Source organism: Anthonomus grandis, chromosome 11 (assembly GCF_022605725.1).
Source record: "Anthonomus grandis grandis chromosome 11, icAntGran1.3, whole genome shotgun sequence".
In the NCBI taxonomy this organism is placed as follows: Eukaryota; Metazoa; Arthropoda; class Insecta; order Coleoptera; family Curculionidae; genus Anthonomus; species Anthonomus grandis.
The window spans coordinates 6,992,910-7,019,667 of NC_065556.1; the positions used below are offsets into that span (position 1 = coordinate 6,992,910).

A 26,758-nucleotide genomic window follows, 5' to 3' on the forward strand; every position below is an offset into this window, starting at 1 on the left:
TTTCTGATACTGAGATGCAACAAGCAGTGGAGGCTGCAGCAGAAGAAATAAATATTTATAGAGACCTCGACATGAGTGACGAGTTTTCAAATATCTCAGATTCTGATTTGGATCCGACATATTTGGCCGGCGAAATATCTTCAAGCAGTTCTGAAGAAGACCGCCCTAAAAAGAAAAAGATGAAGTATGTACGTCAGTTAGGTACGTAGGAGGTTTGGCAATTTAATTTTTTATACATAGTTTATTTTCTAAAATATTATTAGAAAAAAACAGTGTTGTAAAAAGTTTCAATATACTAACTCGCGTACGAAACTAAGTGGAATACTTATGTATATTAAATTTATGTCTAAAATTCATATTTTCTCTTCCTAGTAATGATTATCTTCTTATACACTACCCTCCATTTTTTTAGATACTTCCGAGCCTTCAACGTCTGCTCAGTTAGGTATAGACATAGATTCTTCAGGCAATGATGAAAGACCGGAGTGGAGACCAGTTTCAGGAAATTTTTCCACATTCGCTCTACCAATGAATATTGGAATTTCACTAGCCTTGCAGACCCCAATGCGCGGTAAGGATGAACTTCATTTTTTTGAATTACTTGTATCCGACGATGTTATTAATAAGATCGATGTCGAAACAAATAGATACGCGGAACAGCAAATTATTCTTGCCATAACGAATGAAAATATTGGCCAATATTCTGGCTTAAATGCATGGGTGGATACTAATTATAATGAAATACGAACATTTATTGCTATTTTAATTTGAATGGGATTGGATAAAAAACCATCACTAAAAGATTATTGGCGCAAACATCCATTATATAAAAACGAAATATCAAAATATTTGCCGCGGAATAGATTTGAGCTGCTTTTACGTATGTTTCATTTGGCAAATTATGAAGATTATCCTCCCAATGACCGGCTTCATAAAATTCAATGCCTTGTTGATATGCTGAACAAGAATGCTTCTTTCTGCATTATTCCAGAAGAGTCTCTTTGCATCGATGAAACCATGATTATCCTTTCGATAGTATATAAAAGGAAAACGACATAAGTTCGGCATTAAAGTTTATAAAGTATGTCTAGATGGAGGATTTACTTACAGCCTGAATGTATATTATGGTAAAGAGAAAATAAATGGACATTCGGTTGCGGAATCTATTGTTATGGAAATGTTGCAACCATTGCTTGATAGTGGCCGGACCTTTTTGCAGACAATTGACGATTGGTACACCTCTATTCCTCTTGCGGAAAGTCTATTTTGTTTTTAAAATTAGTTTGTTTATTTTATAATTATAAATAACAATTTTACATGTTAAATGACTGCCCATTGAAAAAATAAACGTATCATTTAAAAACGTCCATATTTTGTGTCATATTATTTCGAAAAACAAAAATATTCCCGAGCCATTCTCAAACAAACTATTTTCTACGCCAGACCAATCCATACATACATTTCAATCAACGCTCAATGTGGCCGCCCCATGTACACATAGCAGTTAACGTGTTAATTGATATAGGATGTAAAATTTATAATAAATATTTTGTTTTAGCTATCATGGTCATTTATTTATTGCCCTCTATATCTAATGATTCGCTCTTTAGTTCGCGAATGATCAAGATGTGCGGGACTCCAGAAGTGCTGCTCTTCTTAATTTTATTGATATTTTAAATTTAACTCAATATAATAAAATACTTAATTCAAATGATAGGTTCTTAGACCTTATTTTATTTATTTATTTATTTATTTATTTATTACACTCTCACAAATACATTGGAAATGTAATTACATGTTAAGAGTACTTACTAAGCCAGTAAAGGCGAGAAAAAGAATGACTACAACTAAAATATACTAACTAAACAAATTAACAATATAAAAAAAATTAAAAACATAAAAAACAAACAAATACATATAGCAGGTTCTAAAACAAATATGTGTACTACCTATACTTTGAACTACCTAAAATCACAGATCTAATTTGTCCTACAGAACTATTAAAGAAATCTATATCCCATTTTTGTATATATTCATTATTTTGGTACATCATTCGATTTATAGGTGAACTACTTGGAGTTAAACATTGGAACAGCTTTTTATTTCTTATTCTTAAGTTTACTTTAGGAACCACAAAAGTTATGTTGTTAATTAAGGAACCTTTCTTATACTTTAAATTGCTTACAATATTATATATAAATAGTATATCATTTAAACTTCGTCTAATACTTAATCTAACTTTACTAAATTCATTCAGCATACAATACATAGGGACAGGTATTATGAGTTCTTAAGTATAGATACCTTAAAATCCTTTTGCACTTTTTCAATCATATCAATATGCACCAATTACAGTGGTGATCAAATAACAAAGGCATATTCTAAATGTGGTCTAACCAATGTATTGTATAACATTATGATTGATTTTATTTGTTTAAAGTTGTTAGTGTTTCTAATTACAAATCCAAGAACTTTATATGCTTTATTGACAATAGCTTCATAGTGCTGGTTAAATTTAAAGTTTGACTGCATGTACACACCAAGGTCCCTACATTCACTTTTCCTGCTTAGTGACAAATTATCAATCATGTAATTAAACTTGGTACATTGCACTTTTCGTGTAAAGGTTAAAACATGACATTTACCAACATTTAATGACATTCTATTGACCTTAAACCACTCAGACACTGAGTCTAAATCACTCTGCAACTCATAACAATCTTTAATAGATGATATATGTTTAAATAACTTAAAGTCATCTGCAAACATGACACACTCAGAACCTTCTACAGAATCTGGCAAGTCCTTAATAAAAATCACAAACAGTAATGGACCAAGGTTACTGCCCTGTGGCAATCTAGACACTGCCATGTACTTCACAGATAATTCTCTACCCATCTTAACTCGTTGAATTCTTTTCTTTAGATAGGAAGCTATAAATTTACATGCGGACAGAGAAAAACCGAATTTACCCAGTTTAGTGATCAGCAGACCGTGATCAACCTTATCAAGAGCTTTTTCACAGTCCGTCATGATCACATCTAACTGCTCCTTATTGTCAATAGCCTTAGCTGTTGCCTCGGTCAGAAGGTCAAGATTGGTGACAGTCGAGACTCCCGGCAAGAAAGGGTGCTGCTGTAGAGCAAATTTATTTATAAAAGTGTTCAAGATATCTTGGTATAGTTTCAAAAATTTTTGCAAGAGAATTGAGAACACTAATTGGTCGATAATTGTTAACCAAACATGCATCTCCCGACTTAAATATATTGCAGTTACTGTTGCATACTTCAGCATTTCAGGAAATGTATTCGTCATTAGACACAGATTAAAAATTGTTTTTAGTGGAGCATACAAAATATCAGAACATCCCTTATAAATATAGGAAGGTATGTGATCATTACCAGTGGCGTTTTTTGGCTTTAATTTTTTGATACTTGCTTTAATGTCATCGTCAGATATAAAGGAAAACATAAAACTGCCGGAACATTCTTCAAATTTAGGCTCCTCAGACTACCGGAAAACTGACTCAAAATATGCAGCAAATGTGTTAGCAATGTCTAGAGCACCACTAACAGAATGACCCTGAAATGAAACCTCTGTCGGAATATTAGGTTTTAAACGTTTAGATCTTATAAGGTCTCAGAAGGTATTTGGGTCAATAAAAACATTGTTTTCAACTGTCTCATGATACAATTGCATGTCTTGTGTAGTTTGATATTTGATTGTGCCCCTCAGGGTTTTAAACTGCTTTGTAACCTCCAAACTAGCATTCCCTTTTTTTATTTGTCTGTGGAGTTTACTTTTTAACTTTATGTTTCTTTTTAATTCTGTAGAAAAATAAATTGGATAGCTACTACTTTTGCAAATGTCGCTCTTTACTGTTTTTTTCAGTATTGCTTGATCCAAGCATTCATATACCTTTTTGTAAAATAGATCAATAGATATGTTTACATCTTTAGTTACTTTAAGATCTGACCAGTCAACATCCTTCAATAAATTATACAACTTATAGAAATCACCCCTTGAATAATCATAGATATGCTCACTGTGTGGAAGACTTATTCTCTTTTGTTGTGATATAGGCAGAGTCATACTAACGGAGGGATGGTATGAAACCTCCTCTAAAATTGGACTATCGCAATGTTTTAAGTCTAAAATCTTCATATTTGATAGTACAAGGTCTAGTTGCCTTTTGTTATAAACAGAGTTGTGTTGATTAAGATTGTAAAAGTTTAAAAGATTATTTAAAAACTTACTTTTCTCACAGCCTTCCGTTGAATGTAGTGGTAAATTGAAATCACCTAAAATTATTACATCTATATTCTTATCTAAAATACACTCAAATTGATTAAAAAATTGGACATATATATCTAAATTTACATTAGGTGGGATATAAACAGCACATAAATAAAATAATTTCTTTTTACTTTTAATATTTACCAGTAAGCACTCGAGATTAGAGCTATTAGGAATATCCATGCTTACATTTAGCATGCTCAAATTCTTCTTCGCAGCCACAAGAACTCCACTTCCTCTTCTGCCATCATTTCGGTCATTTCTGAGTACATGGTACCTGTTATCAAGGAGGATCTGCATTATGAATACCATCCGTCAGCCAGGTCCTAGTCAGGATGATGTGCATGCCAATGTAGCATGTTCTGTTGCTCAAGACGGCTTTTCATTATTAAAAGTGGATAAACATCATCGCCCATTGCTTTTTTAATTTAAACTGCAATTTTTTACATTATAATCAATTTAAACTCCATAAAGATGGACCTAAGACATTTAATTTTCGAAAGGCTAATTTTCCAACTCTATATCATGCAAACTTAGAGCTGACTTTTCAGCAATGTACGATGCACTATCAATTGATCAAGCTTGCGATATCCTTTCCGATATTTTAAACAGTATGTTTCTGAGCACAGTTCCATTTAAGATTGGCGGGAAAAAAGGTATCCTGAATAGTATATATTGGATATTATTGCATTAATTAGAAAAAAGCAAGCAACTTTTAAAAGATGTAAGAACTATGGTTAAAATTATAATTACAAATTATAATTTTAACCATAGTTAAAGTCTATAGAACAATACTTAAGAATCAAATAAACGTTGCGTTTCAAGGATTTATCCACAACATCGAAAGTCATATCCATAATAATAGCTCAGAGTTTTGGTCATTTATACGGATGAAAAAGGGTAAATCCTGAATACTTGGTATTTTAAAAGATGGGGATAGAGAATTTTTGGCGTCTAAAGCTATTGTTGAGGCATTTTCAAGATGAATGTGTTCGTGGAGTCTGATATTTTTTTAGCTGCAAAAAAATTGAAAAAATAAATTAACTGCAGGTACTGACTCCATTCCAAGCTTTGTTGTAAAGGATTGCATACATGTTTTTCCAAGCCGTTTCTTTTTATATTCAACAAATCTATATAAACTGGTATTTTTCCAAGTTGTTGGAAAACCACCAGAGTCATACCTGTTTTGAAAAGAAACGATCCAACTGAGCTGCATAATTACAGGCCTATTTTGATTTTGTGCAACTTTTCTAAGTTTTTTGAATCCTGCATTCTCCATCAAATCTACTCACAAATTAAAAGCTTCAGATCATCAGATCAGCATGGATTTATGCAAAGTCATGGGTTACAAATTTGACTTGTTTTTCTCAGGTACGGCTGGATCAGTTTGGCCAGGCTGATGTAGTCTACATGGACTTTCAGAAGGCATGAGATCAATTAGACCATAAAACTTTTCTTTTTAAAATTAATACCTTGGCATTTTCGGATAAGCGAATTGCTCTTGTACAATCTTATTTAACTAGCCGCCATCAATTCGTCGAAATTTAGGGTTTCCGTTCTCATAGTTACGAGGTTTCCTCAGGTGTCCCACAGGGATCTAATTTAGGTCCCCTTTTTTTCTGATATTTATTGATGACCTTACTAAAATTATTAAAGACCCGACACTCAACTTTGCGGACGGCCTTAAACTTTTTCTTAATATTATCACTATCCAGGAATATATTGATTTGCAAGATCAAATTAATAAAATTAATATATGGTGTAAAACAAACAAGTTGTACTTAAATAAGTCCAAATGCTGCATTTTAACCTATTCTCGTAAACAGAATCCAATAATATTTAATTACGCAATTGATAATAATATTTTATCAAGATGTAGTGAGATTAGGGACTTATATATTACTTTTGATCGTAGCTTTGACTTCAAAACTCATGTAAATAATGTCGTTTCAGCTGCCTCTAAATGTTTGGGATTTATTATTCGCAATAGCAAGAATTTTCAAAACCCTAACATGGTAAAAATTCTGTACTTAGTTTTGTTAGAAACCAAATTGGAGTATAGTTGTTAAACTGGGTGCAAATCGAATTTTCTCCAATTTTGTGCCCACCTTTCTCTGGTTTTTGAATTGTAAAGATTTCCTTGATGTGGACTGTATTCCGATTTTGGCGATTTGATATTAGTAAAACACCCTTCTGCTACTTAAACATCTGTTTATTTGGCACACCACCAGTAATCCTATAAAACAATTGAATTTATGGAAAATAATTTGGCTTAAACTTAGAGTTACGTTAATTAGCCAGTTAAGTTATCTAGCCAAAACGAACAGGTTTTATCAGGTGAAGCCCAGCGCAACAGTTACCCTTATTTATATAAATCGGTAAAACGTTTTCTAGTCGTTTCGAGCGCGACCGGCTTGCGCATCTTCACGATCTAATCGGCAGGGTTGCCGATGTTTACAAGAAGTCTCGAAATCTCCAACAGTTGTCTTATTTGGCATCCAATTTACTGAGTTGATATTATGAAGCTTGAGTATGTGCAGCTTAAACTTTTTAAATATTTAGCTTTCAAAGAGGATGTTGTTTATCTGCTCGAGGACTAGACAACGATTTTTTGTTAGATATGTTTCGACTAGTATCCTTGCAAACCAGAAGGCATAGATTAGGAATTACCTTTTTATATAAACTTTTAAATAATAAAATTGATTGTACCGGGTTACTAAATCAAATTAGGTACATAATTCCCAGGTTAAACGCAAGATGTCTTAACTTTTTATTATCAACGTCCTATAACTAATATGCTAACTAGAGCACCAATAAATTATGTCTATTTGTTTAATACTTATTGTACACAATGTGATATTTTCTATGATTCTTTAAAAGCAATAATTAGCAAGGTTAATTGATCTATTACTGTCTTCTATTATTTACTTATTTTATTGTTTTGGTTAGGGTTATGGGTAATTAAGTAATTTTGTTAAAATATTTTTTGTTTCTTTTTCCTCTTTGGTTTTTTTTTTTAATTTTTTGATGAACTTTATCAAGGGTTATTTAATTTTTATATTTTCTGTAATTGAATGACTTACCTGTTGAAAATATATAATTATTTACTTATATTTATTTATAAAAGTATGAGAAATAGTTATTATATTTATACAGCTAAAATAAGTTATATAACGCAACATTATATTTAAGTTCATTATACTCAGGTTCTGTCTAATACGATAATTTATACATAATACTAGTTACTCGATTTGACTAAATAACTCCAGCGAAACTTCATCACCCCGGAAAATAGGTTCTCATTAGCAGACTGTCTAAAGCATGGACAATCGAAACGGATAGAGGGAGGATGGGGGAAACTAAATGAAGATTAACTACCTTTAATCAGCCGTTTTATGACCCGCACAAAAAGGATAAAGTGTGTTGAAACGAAGGGGCTTTTTGTTGAGATTAGATTGTGATGGGTTTTTCAAACTTTATTTACCAAATTAACATTAACACTGTAGTTAAAGCTTGAGCTGTAATAATCTAGCTATCGTTTATCCTCACTTCTATAATATCTACCTATGTAAGATAGTTACATTATATGATATTGTTACGCGGATAATTTAAAACTATTAAGTTGTCAAAATTCTTTTACTTCCTGTTTTGGGATATAATATTTCGATATTTTCATTATATTTAACGTAAATATTATTATAATTCTGATCGCAGCTGTCTCTTTTTAAGAGTAGACAACATACTTGATCTGTTACGTTCGATAGTCCGAAATATGATGAGTCCGTTACACATAAAATGAAAAAATAAAATAATGCTATGTACAGAATTAGATTACCTTTAGTTCAAGATATCACTCGACCCCTTTTCCTATTTAAAAAAATTGATATGACATATGATATATTGACGAAACTATCTGCAAGCAGGAGGAGTCTAGCCTAAAACATTTAAGACGGTACAATATCTAAGATTCTGCCAATAGATAAGGATAATGCGACAGTGATAATAAATCTCGTAATCGATGAAAACAAGGTCCTATATTAACCACTCTGAAGCATTACTAAAGTACTAGAGGTTTTGGCTTTTATTGAGATGCGTAAGTAATGATAAGCTTTGATTTTTTTTTATTGAAATTTCAGTCCGCACCAGTACCACCAGTGATTGACTCATCACTGAACCAGTCATCCGAAGTCGGCGTAAATAAATACGTGACAATATTTTTTTATGAATTTAATAATAAGTAATTATTATGTATTACTTATTTCTAAAGTTCTAGTTAAATTTTATAATTACGTAGCTGCATTTTTTTTTTTTTAATTTCGCATAACTTTATGAATTAACTGATACGGCACTTTTAAAGTGAGTGGATAGAGTTAGCAAACGCATCAGCGTCCATCAAAAAAATTTCAAGGCCTAAATTGTATTAAATTCTCTATTTTGATTAATATTTTTTGATTTCGGAATGAATCAAGAATATGAAACATCTTGTATTATACCTGGATTTTTACGTAAAATTGAACAATTACAACCCTTAAATATGTTCTTTCAGTGTAATGTAGTGACAGTGGCAACACCGGTACAGTTTCCACGTGGCGTGAGTCTACGTCACTGCAAGTGAGATAAGACATACAGCGTACTTTGTTTTTCACCGTCATTGCTTTACTATTTACTATCTCTTATCAATTTTTCTCATGTTTGTAACACTAGCGGCTTCATAATACCGTTGATATCTGTCATCTTTCAATCGTTAACTTGTCATCACTCAATCAAAAAAACACTCGGGATTCGCCAACTCCGCCATTTTCATCATTCATTTAACAGATACAGTGAGTTGTGCAACAATGTAGTTGGTTGATATACCTCCATGATCTTATACCTAATTCAAAAAAGTAGTCCATTTTTCTTAAAGAGACCTCTTAATAATAAAAATTCAGAGATTGGAGAGACACAAAGTCAATAGTCTCAGATTATGTTTATTTTTTAAAAACTATTACACGTGTTTCGCCCTTAGGCATCATCCGTACCTTTGCCAGAGACATTGTTTTTTACAAGAGGTATAAGGATGTCTGTTTGGTCTGTAGTGGGGATGAACTCGGACTGGATAATTTTTTGTATTTTTTAAACTCTCTACATCCTAACATAACTTTTACTTTGGAAAAAGAAAAAGACGGTAAGCTTCCTTTTTCAGACTAGAGAAAACAACAAAATCAACTTTGATATTTATAGAAAACCTTCCTCGACGGACAACATTATCCAGTTTGATTCTACTTCCCCCTATTTTCATAAATTTGCTGCATTCAACTCCGTTTTCTACCGGTTATTTAAAATACCATTATCAATAAACGTCTTTCAAAAATCATCAGCACGTGACTTTGCCTGAAATGGATTTAACGCGCTTTGTCGGGAAGGTGAGCATTTAGCAACAACGCATCGCTAAAGCAAAGTAGAACACTGTTCGTCTCGCAGCAGACGGGTCAATGTTACCACGTTACCAGAGATCGGGAGGAACCGATTCGTGCATTTTTTGGTTTGCGTGTGGTTGGACTTTTTTGCGTTTACTTACAAATAAGTCGCACGCGTATTTGGTATTTCAAGACGTTTGATTCAGTAAAGAAAATAACATGTTTGTATTAGTTCAATCAAAATATCCTCATGTTCTTTTGGTAATACAGTTTATTCACTATTCAAATTGATCGGATTTAATTTATTCATAAAAAATGCTTTTATATAGGAGGGTATTAGTATCACAAATTTAGGGAAAGAAGGAATGAAATCTAAAAAAGTATATAATTTGGTCTCACTTTCAAATATATGTATCTAAAACAGTTTTTAGTAATTAAGATATAAATAATAAATTAGACATTTGAGTGACTTCCGTCAAAAAAGAGTAGAAGCAACCCTATAGATCGAATAAAAAAATTATCTTATTTACAAATATGCCTAACACAGTTAGTTGGCAATTAAAATACAAAAAATAAATTAAAATAATAATGTACTTTAATTACCCACCCTACATTAATATCACAAATTAATTTATAAAGTACAGCCTAAGAATATAAATCTAAATAAAGATAATAAAACACAAAATAAATTAATCATAACAAAAATTAACTATATGAGAAAAAAACACACAACACAACATTTATCTCAAATTATAATTACTAAAGATTAACTAAACCGAGAACTAAACAGTGGGTGTGCCAGGCGTAGTAATGCAATAATAAATATCTAATAAAAATGATGTTTATTATATATATATATATATATATATATATATATATATATATATATATATATACCTAGTTTAAAGGACTAGCGGTTCTCAAACTACTGAGTATTTTAACATTTTATAAAGTACAGCCTAAGAATATAAATCTAAATAAAGATAATAAAACACAAAATAAATTAATCATAACAAAAATTAACTATATGAGAAAAAAACACACAACACAACATTTATCTCAAATTATAATTACTAAAGATTAACTAAACCGAGAACTAAACAGTGGGTGTGCCAGGCGTAGTAATGCAATAATAAATATCTAATAAAAATGATGTTTATTATATATATATATATATATATATATATATATATATATATATATATATATACCTAGTTTAAAGGACTAGCGGTTCTCAAACTACTGAGTATTTTAACATTTAATGCAGTTTTTTGGAAAATAATCGCAATTCTTTGTCAAACAATTAATTTATAACAATCATACATAAACACTAGTCCAACAAATGCTGAAAATGGCCACTGTTAACCTCTATGCAATAGTACAGATTTTGTTACCTGTTGGCATTCAAATGTAATCCTTTCGCGCATTTCTTCTATTAAAGCTGGTTGGGTAGCATAGGTTTTACTCTTTAGGTGACCCCACAAAAAAAAAATCCAGAGGAGGTCAGGTAACTGCGCGGCCCATTCAACAGAGCCTCTCCGTCCAATCCAGCGACCAGGATAGTTCTCATTTAAATAATTGCGGACAGCTATTACCTATTGAGGGGGCGCACCATCCTGCTGAAACAACAACTCGTCTTCAACGTATTGACTGTTATTGTCATTTTCAATCATGTTGGTGATTGCCAAATCGATAGCTTCTTGTAAGATCTAATTTTTAACCACACCAAAAGTTAAATTTTTCGGGATGTTGAGTATGTGCTTCGTGATAAATGTGTGGATTGTGGTCCGACCAATAACGGCAATTATGACGGTTTACAGTGCCGTTTAAGAAAAACGAGAATAATCTGAGAAATAAACGTTAAACACATAATTGGGATTATTTAATACTCTTCCACTAGTTATTTCACAGAACTCCAAGCGCCATTCCTCATAGTCTTTATTTATTTCGTGTATCAGCTTTATTTTATAGTCAAAATCTCTAGTTATAATCGCTTGTATACTTCCCCGATTGATCCCAGATACAGAAGCTAACTGTCGAGTGCTTAGTTCCATATTAACATGTCTCAAAACCGCAACCTCTACAGCTTCGTTTCTTACAGGTTTCTTAACATTCCTTTTTTTATTGGCCACCGACCCTGTTTCCCTGAATTAATTCTATGACATACTTTCTTTGTACGTTCCTGTTTTCTTCACGTTCATTGAATAGTTCAAAATGTATTTTGATTGTTAGCAAAAAATGATTCCACTATTTTTATTCTTTCTTGTAGGGTATACACCATTTTGACTATTCCTACTTTGTTTAACACGATTAACTAAAAATCAATGACCCGATTTCACTCTGATTAATTCAAACCGACCTCTAAGTGACATTACTTATTATTTATTTGTATTTTGACATTCTTATTTTTTCCCTCCTAAATGTCGCTGTAAATCTGTATTATTGCATGGCTTATAATGATGGCCATTTTCAGTATTTGTTGGACTAGTGTTTATGTATGATTGTTATAAATTAATAGTTCGATAAAGAATTGCGATTTAATACAGTTTTTCCAATAAACTATATTAAATGTTAAAATAGTGAATAGTTGGAGAGCCGCTGAAGTAAAATCCTTTAAATTAGGTGCAGCCGTAAAGAAAATCAAAAGACGTTTCAAACAATGTATAACTCAACCCACTATTCCATTTAACATTTTTGAGGATAGTTCCACCCTAGCTAAGAAATGACAGATGGGGGTGGTATTATACTCTGAAAATGTTTCCTCTTGGTAATCTAAATTGACGTGCCCGAGCGTTTTCTTTTTAAAATCTTTACGAGCCCGACATGGCCGCCGTTTCGTTTTCGTTTAGCCACCCTGTATATACAGCTCTCTTCAAAGAGAAATAAAAAAAACAAATTAATAATAATTTCTTTTAATGTTAATCACCTTTAAATATGCCTTCTTAAATAGTTCTTAGCAATCAGAATACAAAAAATTAATTATGACACACGCGTGAGCTTCATCAAAGGGGCATAAAATAAACCCCAAAGTTCAATTAATTTAGAAAAAATTTGTGTCTCACTTTCAAATACAACATGCTAGTTGAAGTTGATGTGTAGAGAGAAAATAATAAACAAAATACCATGTCTCAGAGACATGTTTTTTAAAATGATGGGATGCAAAATCACTCATATTCTCCACCACACCACGTAGATAATAATAATAATTTTGAATTCGTTACATTAGATTACACTTATTTTTTTTGTGTTTATGGATATTGTGTACTTATAATGACGTAGGTACATGTTTTAGAACAAGCTGTATAGAATATAAGACAATATTAAACAGTTATGTATACAAAAATAAAAATTATAATATAACGAAGTGGTATATTCTAATGAAAATAGAAAAACCAAACAAATGTAATACAAAAATTGTCATTTACAGCTCTAGAGGGGTTTCGAATTTCCATACCTCTATTATGCCTGGGATCTATGATTTCATTCTTTCCTTTCCTTTTTCCTTTTCTTTTTCCCATTTTTTAAAAATAATTATAAAAAACTTAATAGTATAAAGAACAACGTGCACAAAATTGGAACACCTTCGCAATAAAATACTTCTAAGTGAACTCCCAATCAACATTTCAATTTTACATAATATTGAATCGCTGTTGACCCGTAGCCGATACCGCCGTTTGCACAGATCGGGCCGAACACGCGTCACACGTTTCTTGATTTGATTCATGCTAGCCAGGCCGTGCGTTGTTGCCAAATGATACTAAACTTATCGGCGGTTCAAGAAATTGTAAGAAAAATGCCTGAATTTTGTATTTCCATTCTCAAAGGTTTATTATTTATTTTTTTGAAACGGTTTTTTAATAAAATGTTTTTAAAATCGATGTATCTAGAAACATATGGAAAGATTTTTTTATTTATCTTTTTGGTTTTTGAATAAAAAATCAAAATTTTAGAAATAAAAAAACTAGCACCTATCAACTCTTGAAAGAAATATGTACATTTCACCAGTGAAACCCGGATTAAAAAATATTGTAAAATAAAAAAGTTATCCAGGAAACAGGAATTTATAGGTGAATAATCCCCTGAAACAGATTGCCGTAAATAATGGGTTTCCATTAAGCATAATTAATAAAATTTATTTCAAATTCCATAACAAATACAAGCTCTCCTATAATTTAATCCATAACACCAGCATTACAAATTCTTGATTTCATTGCCTCATTTATTTTGGTAGTATCTCCTCCCGATTGGCTAATTTTTTTAAAAACTATAATTTACAGATACCTAGCGTTTAAAACTTCCAACACTAAACATTAAAGATAAAAGGGATCCCAATCGGGAGTTTACTCACTTCACTGCGGGGACTGTAATGCCGTTTTACATCTGAAAGGAAAATAATAACGAGAGTGCAAGAACACTAAAGAGAATTTAACAAACACAAAGATACCGAAATCACCGAGACTAAATCGGTCTTTGCAAACCATTTATTGTCTTCAAAACAATTTCCTTCCGTCCCGTAAAATGTAAAAATCCTTCATGAGTGCCCCAAGGGAAAGAAGCTTGACTTATTAGAGAAGATGGATCTAAGATCACCAGGGCAAAAAGAAGTCCTGTACTGTCTTGTCTGAAAGATGTTTTACCTTCGAACCGCATTTGTAAGTTTAGCGCTTGCCTACGAACCCGATGGTCGCTGGTTGAATTCTCGACCAAGTCATATCTCAGTTTTTATTTTTTATTTTTATTTTTTTGCTCTATTTCCGTTCTCCCATTCAACTTAACCTCATTCTGCTTGTTTTGTTTACTTTTATTTTATTTACTTTTGAAGCCGGATTTAATGTGAACGTCAGCAATATTTTTTATGTATTTATTTTTTGTTTTAACTTAAATGTTTATAATGTTAAACGAATAGCTTTACCAGGAAGTTGTATCTCAATATTGTAATTCGTGTCTATGCATTGTTGTTTTTTATACTAGGGTTGCTTTCTACTTTTAGATCTGATGATGCCTTAGAGCTAAACACGTGTAATAGTTTTTTTCTCATGTCAAATTGCACTAACCTAACTCGCGTTGACTGTCGTTTAATTGTTTCCAAGGTAAAAACTGACTAAACAATTGGAACTGAATAAAATGTCACGAAGCGCATTTTTTTAAGGCAGATGGAACAATTTCGAAATATTTAGAATTTTCTTCATTGTTTTAGCCAAAAGAGACCAATAATTTCAGGAGAATACTCACTGGCAAAGCAAATAAGTATATAAATTCTAAAAAATATAAATTACAGAGATTTACAATCATATAACTTAAAATGGGGTCCTCAGAAAAGATGAACTACTTAAAGACTATAGAGCAAATATTAATCTAAACGTTAGTAGAACGCTGAATAAATCCTGATAATCAACTTTTAATTACAAAATATGAATAAAATAGTACAGAAACTAAAAGAATAATTTACGTATTTACATTTTCATAATAAGATAAAACTAAGACTGCTCTGGTCAATGGCAATAGCCGGAACGCGTCGAGCAAGTTAAAGTTTTTACGAAACACTGCAAATTTGGATTTTTTATTTAACTACTCTTAGTAATATGACAATCCACCCTGAAGAATACCTCATCTCTCTATCCTCACTACCTTTAATTACCTATGTATTTAAATACTTATTTATTTATTGGAATAAATTCCATCCTTTTAAACCAATGAAACTAAAGCCAGGAATGAGAAAAATTAAATAAAGATAGATCAACGCGTTACAGACAAATATTATCATCATGAATATCCATACTAAAAAAGCGTAACAAAGTGTACTAAAAAACCGTAGTATTGGTTTTTAGTTTTATGTTAATATACCTTTTGGAGCAAATGGTATACTACCGTGTATTTATAAGTTGTGAAAATATATGAAATGCGGTCTACCAAAACGTTATCCTATTTTCAGAAACTCGACTTAAATTTGTATTTAAATTTTTTATAGTTATGAATGGGCCTGCAAATGAAATTTTATACTAATTACTAATGTGTCTAAAATATTTTTTACCTTTTAGACACATAAAATATTTCTAGAAGGTAAAAAATATGTAGAAGTGTCAATACTGTATAACTGGAAATATTAAAAAGAAACATTGTTATTGTTATGCATAGTTGATGCTGCAAACTTTTAAAAATTTTGTCTACTTTATAAGAAATAGATCGCCAAAATTAATCGTGGGACACCGTGAATAGTAATAATAATTTATAGCAAAGACACAGAGTTTATTTCTATATTGGTTATATTACTAAACTATTAAACCTCGGATTATAACAATCTTATATACTTAACCTAAACCGTTCTATTTGAATTTGTTATGCTGGATATTGTATCATAAAATAAAGCAATCGAACAAATTACTTTTTAATCCATGCATATTAATCCCAATAGTTAAATAGCACTCTGCTATTAATCTAGGGTAGTGGAGAGAGATAAAGAGACTAGAGTTTCAAGAAATTATTTTATATCGAATAATATTTATAATAATAAATATAGGTATTCTCTAACAAGGAGGAAAATAAACTCAAAGCCAGAATCTCATATAGTGCAGTAAAAACGCGGTCGAAAGACGCTTATTTATCGATTTATCTCAAAAACCGCTCTACCTAGTAAAATGATTTTTTTTTTAAATTTGAAACGCATCTCTTTGCACACATATTGCAATAAAAAAAACTGAAGTAGTATTTTTTTTTGTTTATCAAAAAATTTTAAAAATGTGCTGGTCACCGTTTATTGAGAGACTTTTTTCAGCAATCGAAAAACTTTTCTATTTGAAAGAATTTTACCATACAGTCTGCGAAGAAAATATAGCAGACACATTAAAAAAGTTAAAAAGAAACTACAACCATTTATCTCTAATAGATCTTGAGTTATCGATTTTTCAATTCGGGGTTCCAATCGCAGGAATACTTTCGAGGTTGTCCCGCGGCAACTTTCTACTAACCGCGCGCACTGCAAGTACGCTTTACTAGGTATTTATTATATTAAAATTTTTAATTTGAAATACCTATTTATTTGAACAGTTGATACCCCAAAATTTGAAATTTGAAAAATTGGAGTGCACAATATGTTTAAATGCGTCTAGTATACAAATAAACCGGCGCGGCATCCCGGCAATCCTGCGCACTCCGTTTCGTTGAGATTAGTGGCGAGTCGAAAAAATATAAATGTGCTTTTTTAGTTTTTCAAAGACGCTAGCCCTTTCATGTTAGTTGTTTTTATGACTTCTTGCGTTATTTTACGAAAATAATATTAAAAATAAGAATCAAAGACGATTAATGTGCTCATATAGTATATAGTGAGTAGTTGTGTTTTAGTTAGTATAATATAGTGAATGAGTGGTTCTAAACATTGAAGACATGGATGTAAAATGTATTTTTTGTGGCAAATCTGTAGACCAAGGCGATAATTTGCTAGTTCAGAATCCTACCAAAACCGGTCTGGAGACAATACTTCAGGCAGCAGAAAAAAGAAAGGACACTTGCAGGAAAAAATTATTGGAAATGGAAAAGGAGATTTTGGATGGTAGAATTAAACTTAAATTTCATGTTGCCTGTAAAAAAACCTATACAAGTACCCCAAATATTGGACTCCTATATTAACCACGAAAGAACCTGTACCGGAAAATCTTCGAAGTGCTCTATCAATTTGCTGTTCCGACAGAGGCTGCACCACCCGATGTGTTTGCGTAACACATGGCTTGAAATGTTGCTGCCAATGCAAACTCAAATCGTGCAGCAATAAAATGAATTTTGAAACTGAAATATCTGATTCGGAATCGGAAATGTACTAAATTTTGGAAAGTAAAAAACTAATGTAACGAGTGCCTTTTATTTATGGAGAAAAGTTTTACATGCAGCAAGTGCATGGGAGCAAACCGTTCATAAGAACTACCTTGATTTCGATTTATCCTCAGAATGCCACTCAACCCTATTTTCTGCCTTTTATTTAATCCAAATCCTAATTAAAGTCGTATTACATCGAAATCACTAACCGGCACGTCAGACAGAAACGTACTACAGTAAACTGAACAGACTGTTACAGTAGTAAAAAGTTAAATTAAGTACAGTACAATAAAGTACAGTTAATAAAAAGAAGAAATTGTCTGTGACTACAACCCGCGGTGAGTGGAATAAATCCCTTTTTAGTTGGCGCGTGATCACTTACGATTTGAGCTCCGAATTCAAAAATCGATAACTCAAAATCTATTAGAGATAAATGGTTGCAGTTTCTTTTAAAAACTTTTTTAATGTGTCTGCTACATTTTCTTCGCAGACTATATGGTAAAATTCCTTTAAATAAAAAAGTTTTTCGATTGCTGAAAAAAGGATCTCCATAAATGGTGACCAGCACATTTTTAAAATGTTTTGAATAACAAAAAAAAACACTACCTCAATTTTTTCTATTGCAATATGTGCGCAAAGAAATGCGTTTAAAAATTTAAGAAAAAATCATTTTAGTAGCTAGAGTGTTTTTTGAGATAGAGCGAGTTATGTGTCAAAAAGTTGAGTTTCTAAATTATCGCGATTCTTAAAGTTTTTTCAATATATAAAAAATCGAGACATTTTTTTTATTATTTTTAATTATTTTTTAATATTATGTTCGTAAAACAACGCAAGAAGTCATAAAAACAACTAACATGAAAGGGCTAGCGTCTTTGAAAAACTAAAAAAGCACATTTATATTTTTTCGACTCGCCACTAATCTCAACGAAACGGAGTGCGCAGGATTGCCGGGATGCCGCGCCGGTTTATTTGTATACTAGACGCATTTAACCTTCCGGAGCTCGCGCCATATATTGAAATAGAACGCTCGCAAGCGGAATGTCAGTCCGCGGTTAAAGTCGAAGGCTAAATCAATTTTTTTTAGAATGTTTATGCAATATTAACCAAAAATAAATGTACAGATTCTAAATAAACAAGATTTTATTGTAAAATTGCATAAAAATTAATAAATCTAAACATTAATTATTGGTAAAAAAGGCATTTAGCAAACAAAGTGACAGGTAATTTATAATCAAATAAAAACTTTAAATTTATAGGTGACATTAATATATATAAATTTATGACATTCAATACATGAATAACGTGAAGGCCTATTTTTTTTGCGATCGCAGAATGCGCATCGTCCTCGATGACCAGCTTGTGTCGGTACTCGATCTGGTCTAGGTGTTTCTAATCCAAAAATTTAACTTATCCTTAGTTGTATAACCCTGGGAATGCACTGGGTGACACGTCGGCGAACATGTTCTTCTACCAACTGAAAAGATAAAGCTCGCAAAAAATTCCTTTGTCGTATTGCAGTAGCATTATTTGTCGAAAAAATGACAAAAGAGTTTATTCCAGCCACATTGAGTAAGGAGTAAAATATGACCATGGGCCATCGTCTGGTGTTTCGAGCACAATTGTATGCTGCGCATAGTTTGTCTACACAATCCACTCCACCTTTAGTAGAGTTGTAATCCATTATAATTTCTGGTTTGTTTGTGATGGTATCTATTTTGTCATCATAATGCATACTTCACAAAACTAAAATATTTTTGTTTTTTTTTGGTACATGTGATACCAATGTACAATTACTTCTGAATGCAAATAAACTTGATCCAACTGGACGACGTGATGGCTGTGGAAATTCTAAGGGCAATTGTCTTTTATTTTTCCGTACAGTACCCAAAAGAGTCAGCTTAAAATCTTCATAAAGCGATGTCAACAAATCCATACTGGTAAACCAGTTGTCAACTGTCACATTGCGGCTGGTTCCTTTGATTGGCTCACATAATCTTTGTACAACTGCAGTTGGTAAGTTACTACATTCATATGGTCCGCTTAGCTGCTTCCCTACATACACTTCCATATTTGAAGTATAAAAAGTTTTCGAATCTGCTAAAGCAATAATTTTAATCCCGTACTTGTTAGGTTTACTAGGAATGTACTGGCGAAAATTACATTTTCCTCGAAAAGCTTCTAGCTTTTCGTCGATTGTCACGAATTCAAATGGTGTATATGCGGTTTTAAAGTTATTTACAACAGTATCAAAAACTTCTCTAACAGCAGCCAACTTATCAATTTTTTTTCTTTCATCCCTAGTTTCCAAATCATCAAAACGTAGGTGTGCTAATAGAAATCGAAATCTACTTTGAGACATAGTTAGCCTAAAAAGCTCTACACCCGTCGCATTGTTAGCCCACAATTCTTCAAGACTTAGACGATTTAATTTTAGAACCCCCGCCAAATATAAAAGCCCAATTACTGCCTGAATTTCCAAAATATCTGTATCTTTGCCGTCTCTTTCCCGACTATAATTTGATCTAGCTGATTGAATGTGTTTATTTGTGTAATGAACGATTAAATTCAAAATGTCATTTGTAAAAAAATATTTCCAAATCGCAATTTCTGTTTTTAAGCCCTTAGCAGCTACTTTTACTCCTGGAAAATGCTTTATTATATTCTGAGCTCTAGTTTTTAAATTTTTTTTCGAAATACTCTTTTCCCACTTTGTAATTCCATCTTTACCAACAAAGATGCATTTCCAAATTATCATCATCATCATCATCGTCCTCTTCTTCTTCTTCTTCTTCTTATTCCACGTCCGATATTTCTTGGTCTAAAAAAAAAATAACACAAAGAATTACTAAAAAAAATTATACAACTTTTTCAAATTTTATAAAAGAAAAACAAAATAAAACACTTACCTTTTATTTTATACAGAATAAAAAAATAGGAAAATAACTAACATAAACGCTCGCGTGCGGACTCACAGTCCGCAGTCGTAAATATTTTGAATACAACTGCACTTGTTGAAGACACTTGAACTTCTGATTAACTAGTACGTCGCGGCCAAAAGATACTATAATTATAATATACTATATAATACTATATAATATACCATATACTATATAATATACTATATGCTATAATTATAAGCGGCGCGAGCGCCTAAGGCGGCCGATTTTTAAATTAACATATAAATAGTGAACCTGCGGAACGAGAGTCCGCGCGCGAGCTCCGGAAGGTTAAGCATATTGTGCATTCCAATTTTTCGAATTTCAAATTTTGGGGTATCAACTGTTCAAATAAATAGGTATTTCAAATTAAAAATTTCAAAATAATAAATAACTAGTAAAGCGTACTTGCAGTGCGCGCGGTTAGTAGAAAGTTGCCGCGGGACAACCTCGAAAGTGTTCCTGCGATTGGAACCCCGAATTGAAAAATCGATAACTCAAGATCTATTAGAGATAAATGGTTGCAGTTTTTTTTTAACTTTCCTAATGTGTCTGCTATATTTTCTTCGCAGACTGTATGGTAAAATTTTTTCAAATAAAAAAGTTTTTCGATTGCTGAAAAAAGTCTCTCAATAAACGGTGATCAGCACATTTTTTAAATTTTTTGATAAACAAAAAAAAAACACTACTTCAGTTTTTTCTATTACAATATGTGCGCAAAGAGATGCGTTTCAAGATTTAAAAAAAATCATTTTAGTAGGTACAGCGGTTTTTGAGATAGATCGAGTTATGTGTCAAAAAGTTGAGTTTCAAAATTACCGCGATTTTTGAGGTTTTTTGAATATGAAAAAAATTGAGTCACCCTAGCGATGTCGGTTTCAGATGTGTCGGTTTCAGATGTGCAGTAATATTCCCAATAATTTAGTATAGGACTTATCTGGTTATACCTCGAAAAAAAAAACGCGAGAATTCGAGCCGGTTTTTACTCCGCTAATAAATGTAGCATCTATTAGGTTACGCGTTTGGCCCAACGGCATCATTAGACCTAAAATAAAGATTAAAACATCCAGCTATGGTTAGACAATAATTCACAAAACAGTGCCTTATTTTAAGTACAATAATATACATTAAAGAACAGTTATGATAACATATTACAGGTAAATGTGAAATGGTAATTTTTGAATACTTTGTACTTTGAGAATAATGGATAATATTTTTAATTTATATTAATTTATTTAATAAACTTTTAATTATGTAATGCCACTCAGGCTGCTCATCCAAACCTATAAAAAGAACCAAATTGCACGGAAGGGTTGGAATGAATGGATTTAGAATAATGTTTACTGTTCCAAATAGTTCCAAAATTTGTGAGACTTAAGTGCAAAATACATACAAGATATTTTACTACAGCAATAAAGAAAGCTTAAAATATCTGGAACAAAGAAGATATTAATAGTCACATAAGAACTTTTCTTATACTAACGCAGATGATTTTTAAGTTAAATAAAGAAACTTTCTTTCCATCTGTGTTATTTTTTTAGAATTGCGTTTTAGATTTAGCATTGAGGGACAAGGTGGAGTCATTAGGATGTGAAACCTTTAAGAGATTGAGTAAGAAATTTTTGGTGCAATTGAGATGAGATAATGTAAAAATAAAGAAAAACCTATAAAGAAAATCTTTTAAATTACAACGTAAAATTTAATTTTTTGTATAAAGTTGACTTAATAATTAGAGAAACTTTGGGCGTCGAAGCTAAAAATATTCTCCAAACTACAAATATGTTAAACAAAAATATCCATAAAACAAAAATTACAACATGATCTCGTTATCATTTAGGCAGACAAAGAGACTTGTCTGGTTGTTATGAAACGCGCAGACTATGTGAAGAAGGCGTGGATTTTCCTGATGTCGATCATTTTCAGTGTTTGACTAGAGGCCCTACAATATAATTTTTCACCAAATTGAATCTCTTAGATAAATCGTTGTTGACATTACAACGATGTCTTGTTGTGGACCCTATGAATCCTAAGACTCCCCTGCTCTATGGGCTTCCAAGGGTTCATAATAAAGGACAACCAATCAGGCCGGTGGTAACCTTTGTGCATTCCCTTTGCTTTGGTGTCCTTGTGATTGAATGGAGTTTTGAGAAAAGTTACGGGCTTTAAGAGCTGTTTTTCCACCAAAAATTCCATTGAGTTCGCTCGGTAACTACTTAAAATGTATAAAGATACCAGACAACGCAATTTTATATTCTTTAGATGTCAAGAACCTTTTTCGCAGTATACGACCTACTGGCTGCATTAAACTAACTGAATCATTACTAGAAAATTCTAGTATAAACATGCTGATCCCTTTAGACCTAATTTGTCTACTAAAAACAGTTTTAGACCAGTTTTTTTCACAATTTAATGGCCAAATGTATAGACAGACAGTTTGCTTATTTATAGGATCATGCCTTTCTCCTTTTTTGAATAAAGTATATACAGGGTGTTCATTTGAAAACTTCCCACCACGGATTTATCGAAAACCACTGTTTAAAAAAAACGCCGAAATACGTCAAAAGGTTTGTCAAGGGGAACAACTTTCTAACCTCAAATTACTTCACCCCCTTTCTCCCTCTGCCCACCAGGGTCATCCCCTTAAAAATTTTAAATGGCAGTAAATGGCGAGTAATAGCTTGTTTAAAAGGTCTTTCGAAGTCTTTTATTTTTAAACTCTAAATTATAAAACGTCAATTATAATGGAGTTTCCAAATAAATGGATAGGGCGAAAGGGGCCTATAGAATGGCCTACTAAATCTTCTGATATAACGCCGTTAGACTTTTTTCTATGGGATCATTTGAAATCTATTCTGTTTACTCCCCAACCTGAAAGTTTGGATGAACTTCGTCAACGCATCATCGACAGCTGCCATGATATCCCACAACATGTTTTTGAAAATGTCCGTTAGGAATTTGAACATCGTCAAAATAAAAGACTTCGAAAGACCTTTTAAACAAGCTATTACTCGATACCCCTTGTTATTTAAAATTTTTAAGGGGATGACCGTGGGGGGCAGCGGGTGAAGTAATTTCAGGTTAGCTCAACTGTCTTATTTCTTGGTATTTACGATTAGTCTGCATGAAAGAATTTCGAATTCGATAAACTCCAATATATTCAGATCAATAACTTTTTTCGGTTTAGTATCTCTTCAACTTGCTAACTTTTTTAAAAATAATTTTAATCTTACAATAGCCTTTAAAACTGTAAACACTTTGAAAGAAAAAAATACGGTAAGAAGCGGGTTCACAAATCTGGGGTAAACTCATTGAATTGTGGTGAGTGCTCAGCTGTGTATGTTGCTTAATCCTTGGAGAAGAATTTTCACTAAAGTAAAAGAACATCTTAGCCTTTTTAATAACTATACGATTACCGATGTCGTAAAAATAAAATCAGCATTTGCTAGTCATCTCTTGTCAACTGATCACTGTTTTGATGTAACTGTTTTGCGTGAGTTCACACTTGCAATAAATAACATAACAACTGACAAGGTTAGTGAGGTATATATATAACCAAAAAATTCTGGGCTTGATCCCCGTTTAATTTTAAAAATCTTTTAATTTTTTATTGTTCATGTTTGTATTTGTTTATATTTTTTAATAAGAAATATGAAGTAATGCATCGCAATTTATTATTATTTGTTGTTTAAAGGTTTATATTTTAGTTAATTACGATACACGATGTAGTTACCATCTTACGTTACAGTAGTCTGTTAACATAAGTATTTTCCTAAATGTGTATAATTGTACTTCAATGAAGGTATTTTTTGTGAATTATTTTCTAACCATACAGGCATGTTTTAATTTTAATTTAAGATCTGATAATGCGAAACAGGAAACCTAACTAAAAGAGCTATATTTGTAAGACTTTGACTTTGAGTTTATGTTCCTCCTTGTTTGATAATATTAAAATCTCTTTGAGAATGATTGACTGTTTTAGTGCACCTTATTTCATTGTGATTCTTCCTTATTCAAAACTGACTTCAATCAATTGTTTTCTTGAGGAGAACCAATTCTGTGAATTTCTCGTATATCGGAAAAACGACAATCTACCTTAATGATATTGTTGATTACATCCAACAGTATTTGGAATTATTTTAATTATTATATGCAATTATATTAATCTTTCTATTGTTGCGATCCATATCTAGAAGTGTATTTTTCAACTTATTATTTTTTCTGCTTGACTAATTCTTTCTTCTACTTTAGCTTATTAAATTCCCTTGCAAGTTTTTTTTTTGGCTAGCATGAATTTCCTCCCTTATTTTCTTTTTACTTCTCCATGATTAATTATTTTTTTAATTTATCACTTATAAAAATTAATACTTTCACTTATATCAAAAAAACCTGGTATAATAATTCCAAGTTTGGTTCTGTGTTTAAGGTAGTGCACCAACGGAAATCGATATAACTGTAGTTTTACTTTTGGCTTTTCCATTAAGTTTTCGGGAATCCCTAAGGTAATAAATCATGCTCTCTCACATAATTTATAAAGGGTAAAGCTCAGTATATTATTCAAAGGTATACATAACTTACTTAATTGCTTAAATATCGCACTATTTACTACTAAAACTTACTATTTACTGCAGACCTGTAAGACTAATATCGTTGCTTAAACTGTAAAAACTAATGAAGTCACGTATTTTTATTAAGAAATCTTATGATGATCAAATTTATGTTCAAAATATTTATTTGAGCTAAAAACGAATGTAACAAAGACAAAAGTAATTACAGTAGAAATTTAGAGAACAAAACCATTTATTGGAAATAAAATCAAATTACTTTCAAATATTTTTAATTGGTAAAAAGAGCTAAGCAAATTATAAATTGGATCCAATTTTATTTTACACGTACCAAATGTGATCGGACTTTTTAATTTTCAAAAGTCAATAAGTATTTTTAGTGCGCTTTATAAAACTTGAAATGTAATATGCATTTCAGTAATAAAAACGATGTGTACTATTTACAAAAAAAAATAAATAAACAGATGTTTAAAGCACCATCATAGTCATTTAAATTATGCATGAATAGACAAAAGTTTAAAGGTAAAAATAAATTATGTTTTTGGTATTTTTGAAATTTGTATGCTAGAAATATAACTATTATAATATTGTAACGAAATTCGGGAACACACTTTTATTGTCAACGTCAAAAGCACTAACTCGCCTTGACTGTCATTTAATTGTTTCCAAGGTAAAAACTGACTAAACAATTAAAACTGAATGAATTGTCACGAAGCGCGTCCTTTTTTTAAAACCCGATGGAACAGTTTCGAAATATTTAGAATTATCTTCATTGTCTTTGCCCAAAGAGACCAATAATTTTAGGAGAATACTGACAGCCAAAGCAAGCAAAAGTATACAAATTCTAGAAAATTAGAACTACCGGGATTTACAATAATATAACCTAAATAACCTAAATTGGGGCCAAAATGGGGCTATCAAACAAGATGAACTACTTAAAAACTAAACAATATAGATGAAAATAATAAACCAAACGTAAGTAGAACCCTAAAGAAACCCTACGAATCAACTTTAACTACAAAATACTAATAAAATTGTACAAAAACTAGCAGAATAATTAATGTATTTACATTTTCATAATAATATTATAGTTTTTAATACTACTAAAAGATATACGTGGAATAAAAATAAGTAAATGATAATTTTCATTATATACTTTGAAATATTATAAGCATAAATTATTTTTTTTAATACTGATGCATATATTTCTTTATAAAACTTACAATAGTGAGTTATTGCCATAATATTATGTCAAAAAATGTCTTTAAATATATTACCTTGTTTATTTTAATATATTTACCTTGTTTATTTTACCAGAGGCGGATTAAGTTGTACATTATAACGCTTAAATTTTTAGCACCCTGTATGATAAAGACTCAGACATAATAAATATGGAACTTTGAATAAAAAAGAAGAATTTTGAAAATCTAGAACACCATCTAGTTAGTTAGCTATAAAAAAATTAAAAATTATCGTTTCTTGCATTCTTTCGATACAATTAAATTGATTTGACCAAAAATTAAAGCAGTCACGGTCCACTTCGTTTCTTCCAATTTTAATTCTGATTTAATAATTATTTGATATTCTTTGTTAAGAGTTGTGCAATGGGTCTCGCCCCTCTCCTGACCTTAATTTTTAATTTTTAATGAATCACTGTCGTGCGGTGTTTTTCCGATAAATGGAAACGTTCATATGTCATTCCAATATTTAAAAACAATGAAAAAAAACGTAATTAACAATTACCGACCAATAAGTAAGC

The 26,758-nt window shown here is 31.4% G+C and overlaps 1 protein-coding gene across 1 annotated transcript; it reads right to left on the reverse strand.

Annotated features, from left to right (window-relative positions):
• Nucleotides 1-18,703: 18,703 nt before the first annotated feature.
• On the reverse strand, nucleotides 18,704-20,518 carry LOC126742209 (piggyBac transposable element-derived protein 4-like). The gene is made up of 2 exons (XM_050448810.1): nucleotides 20,408-20,518; nucleotides 18,704-20,319 (listed from the first exon to the last, which is right to left on the reverse strand). Exon 2 carries the CDS (start codon nucleotides 20,266-20,268, stop codon nucleotides 19,237-19,239), a length of 1,032 nt encoding a protein of 343 aa, XP_050304767.1. The 5' UTR covers nucleotides 20,269-20,319; nucleotides 20,408-20,518; the 3' UTR covers nucleotides 18,704-19,236.
• Between the last annotated feature and the right edge of the window lie 6,240 nt (nucleotides 20,519-26,758).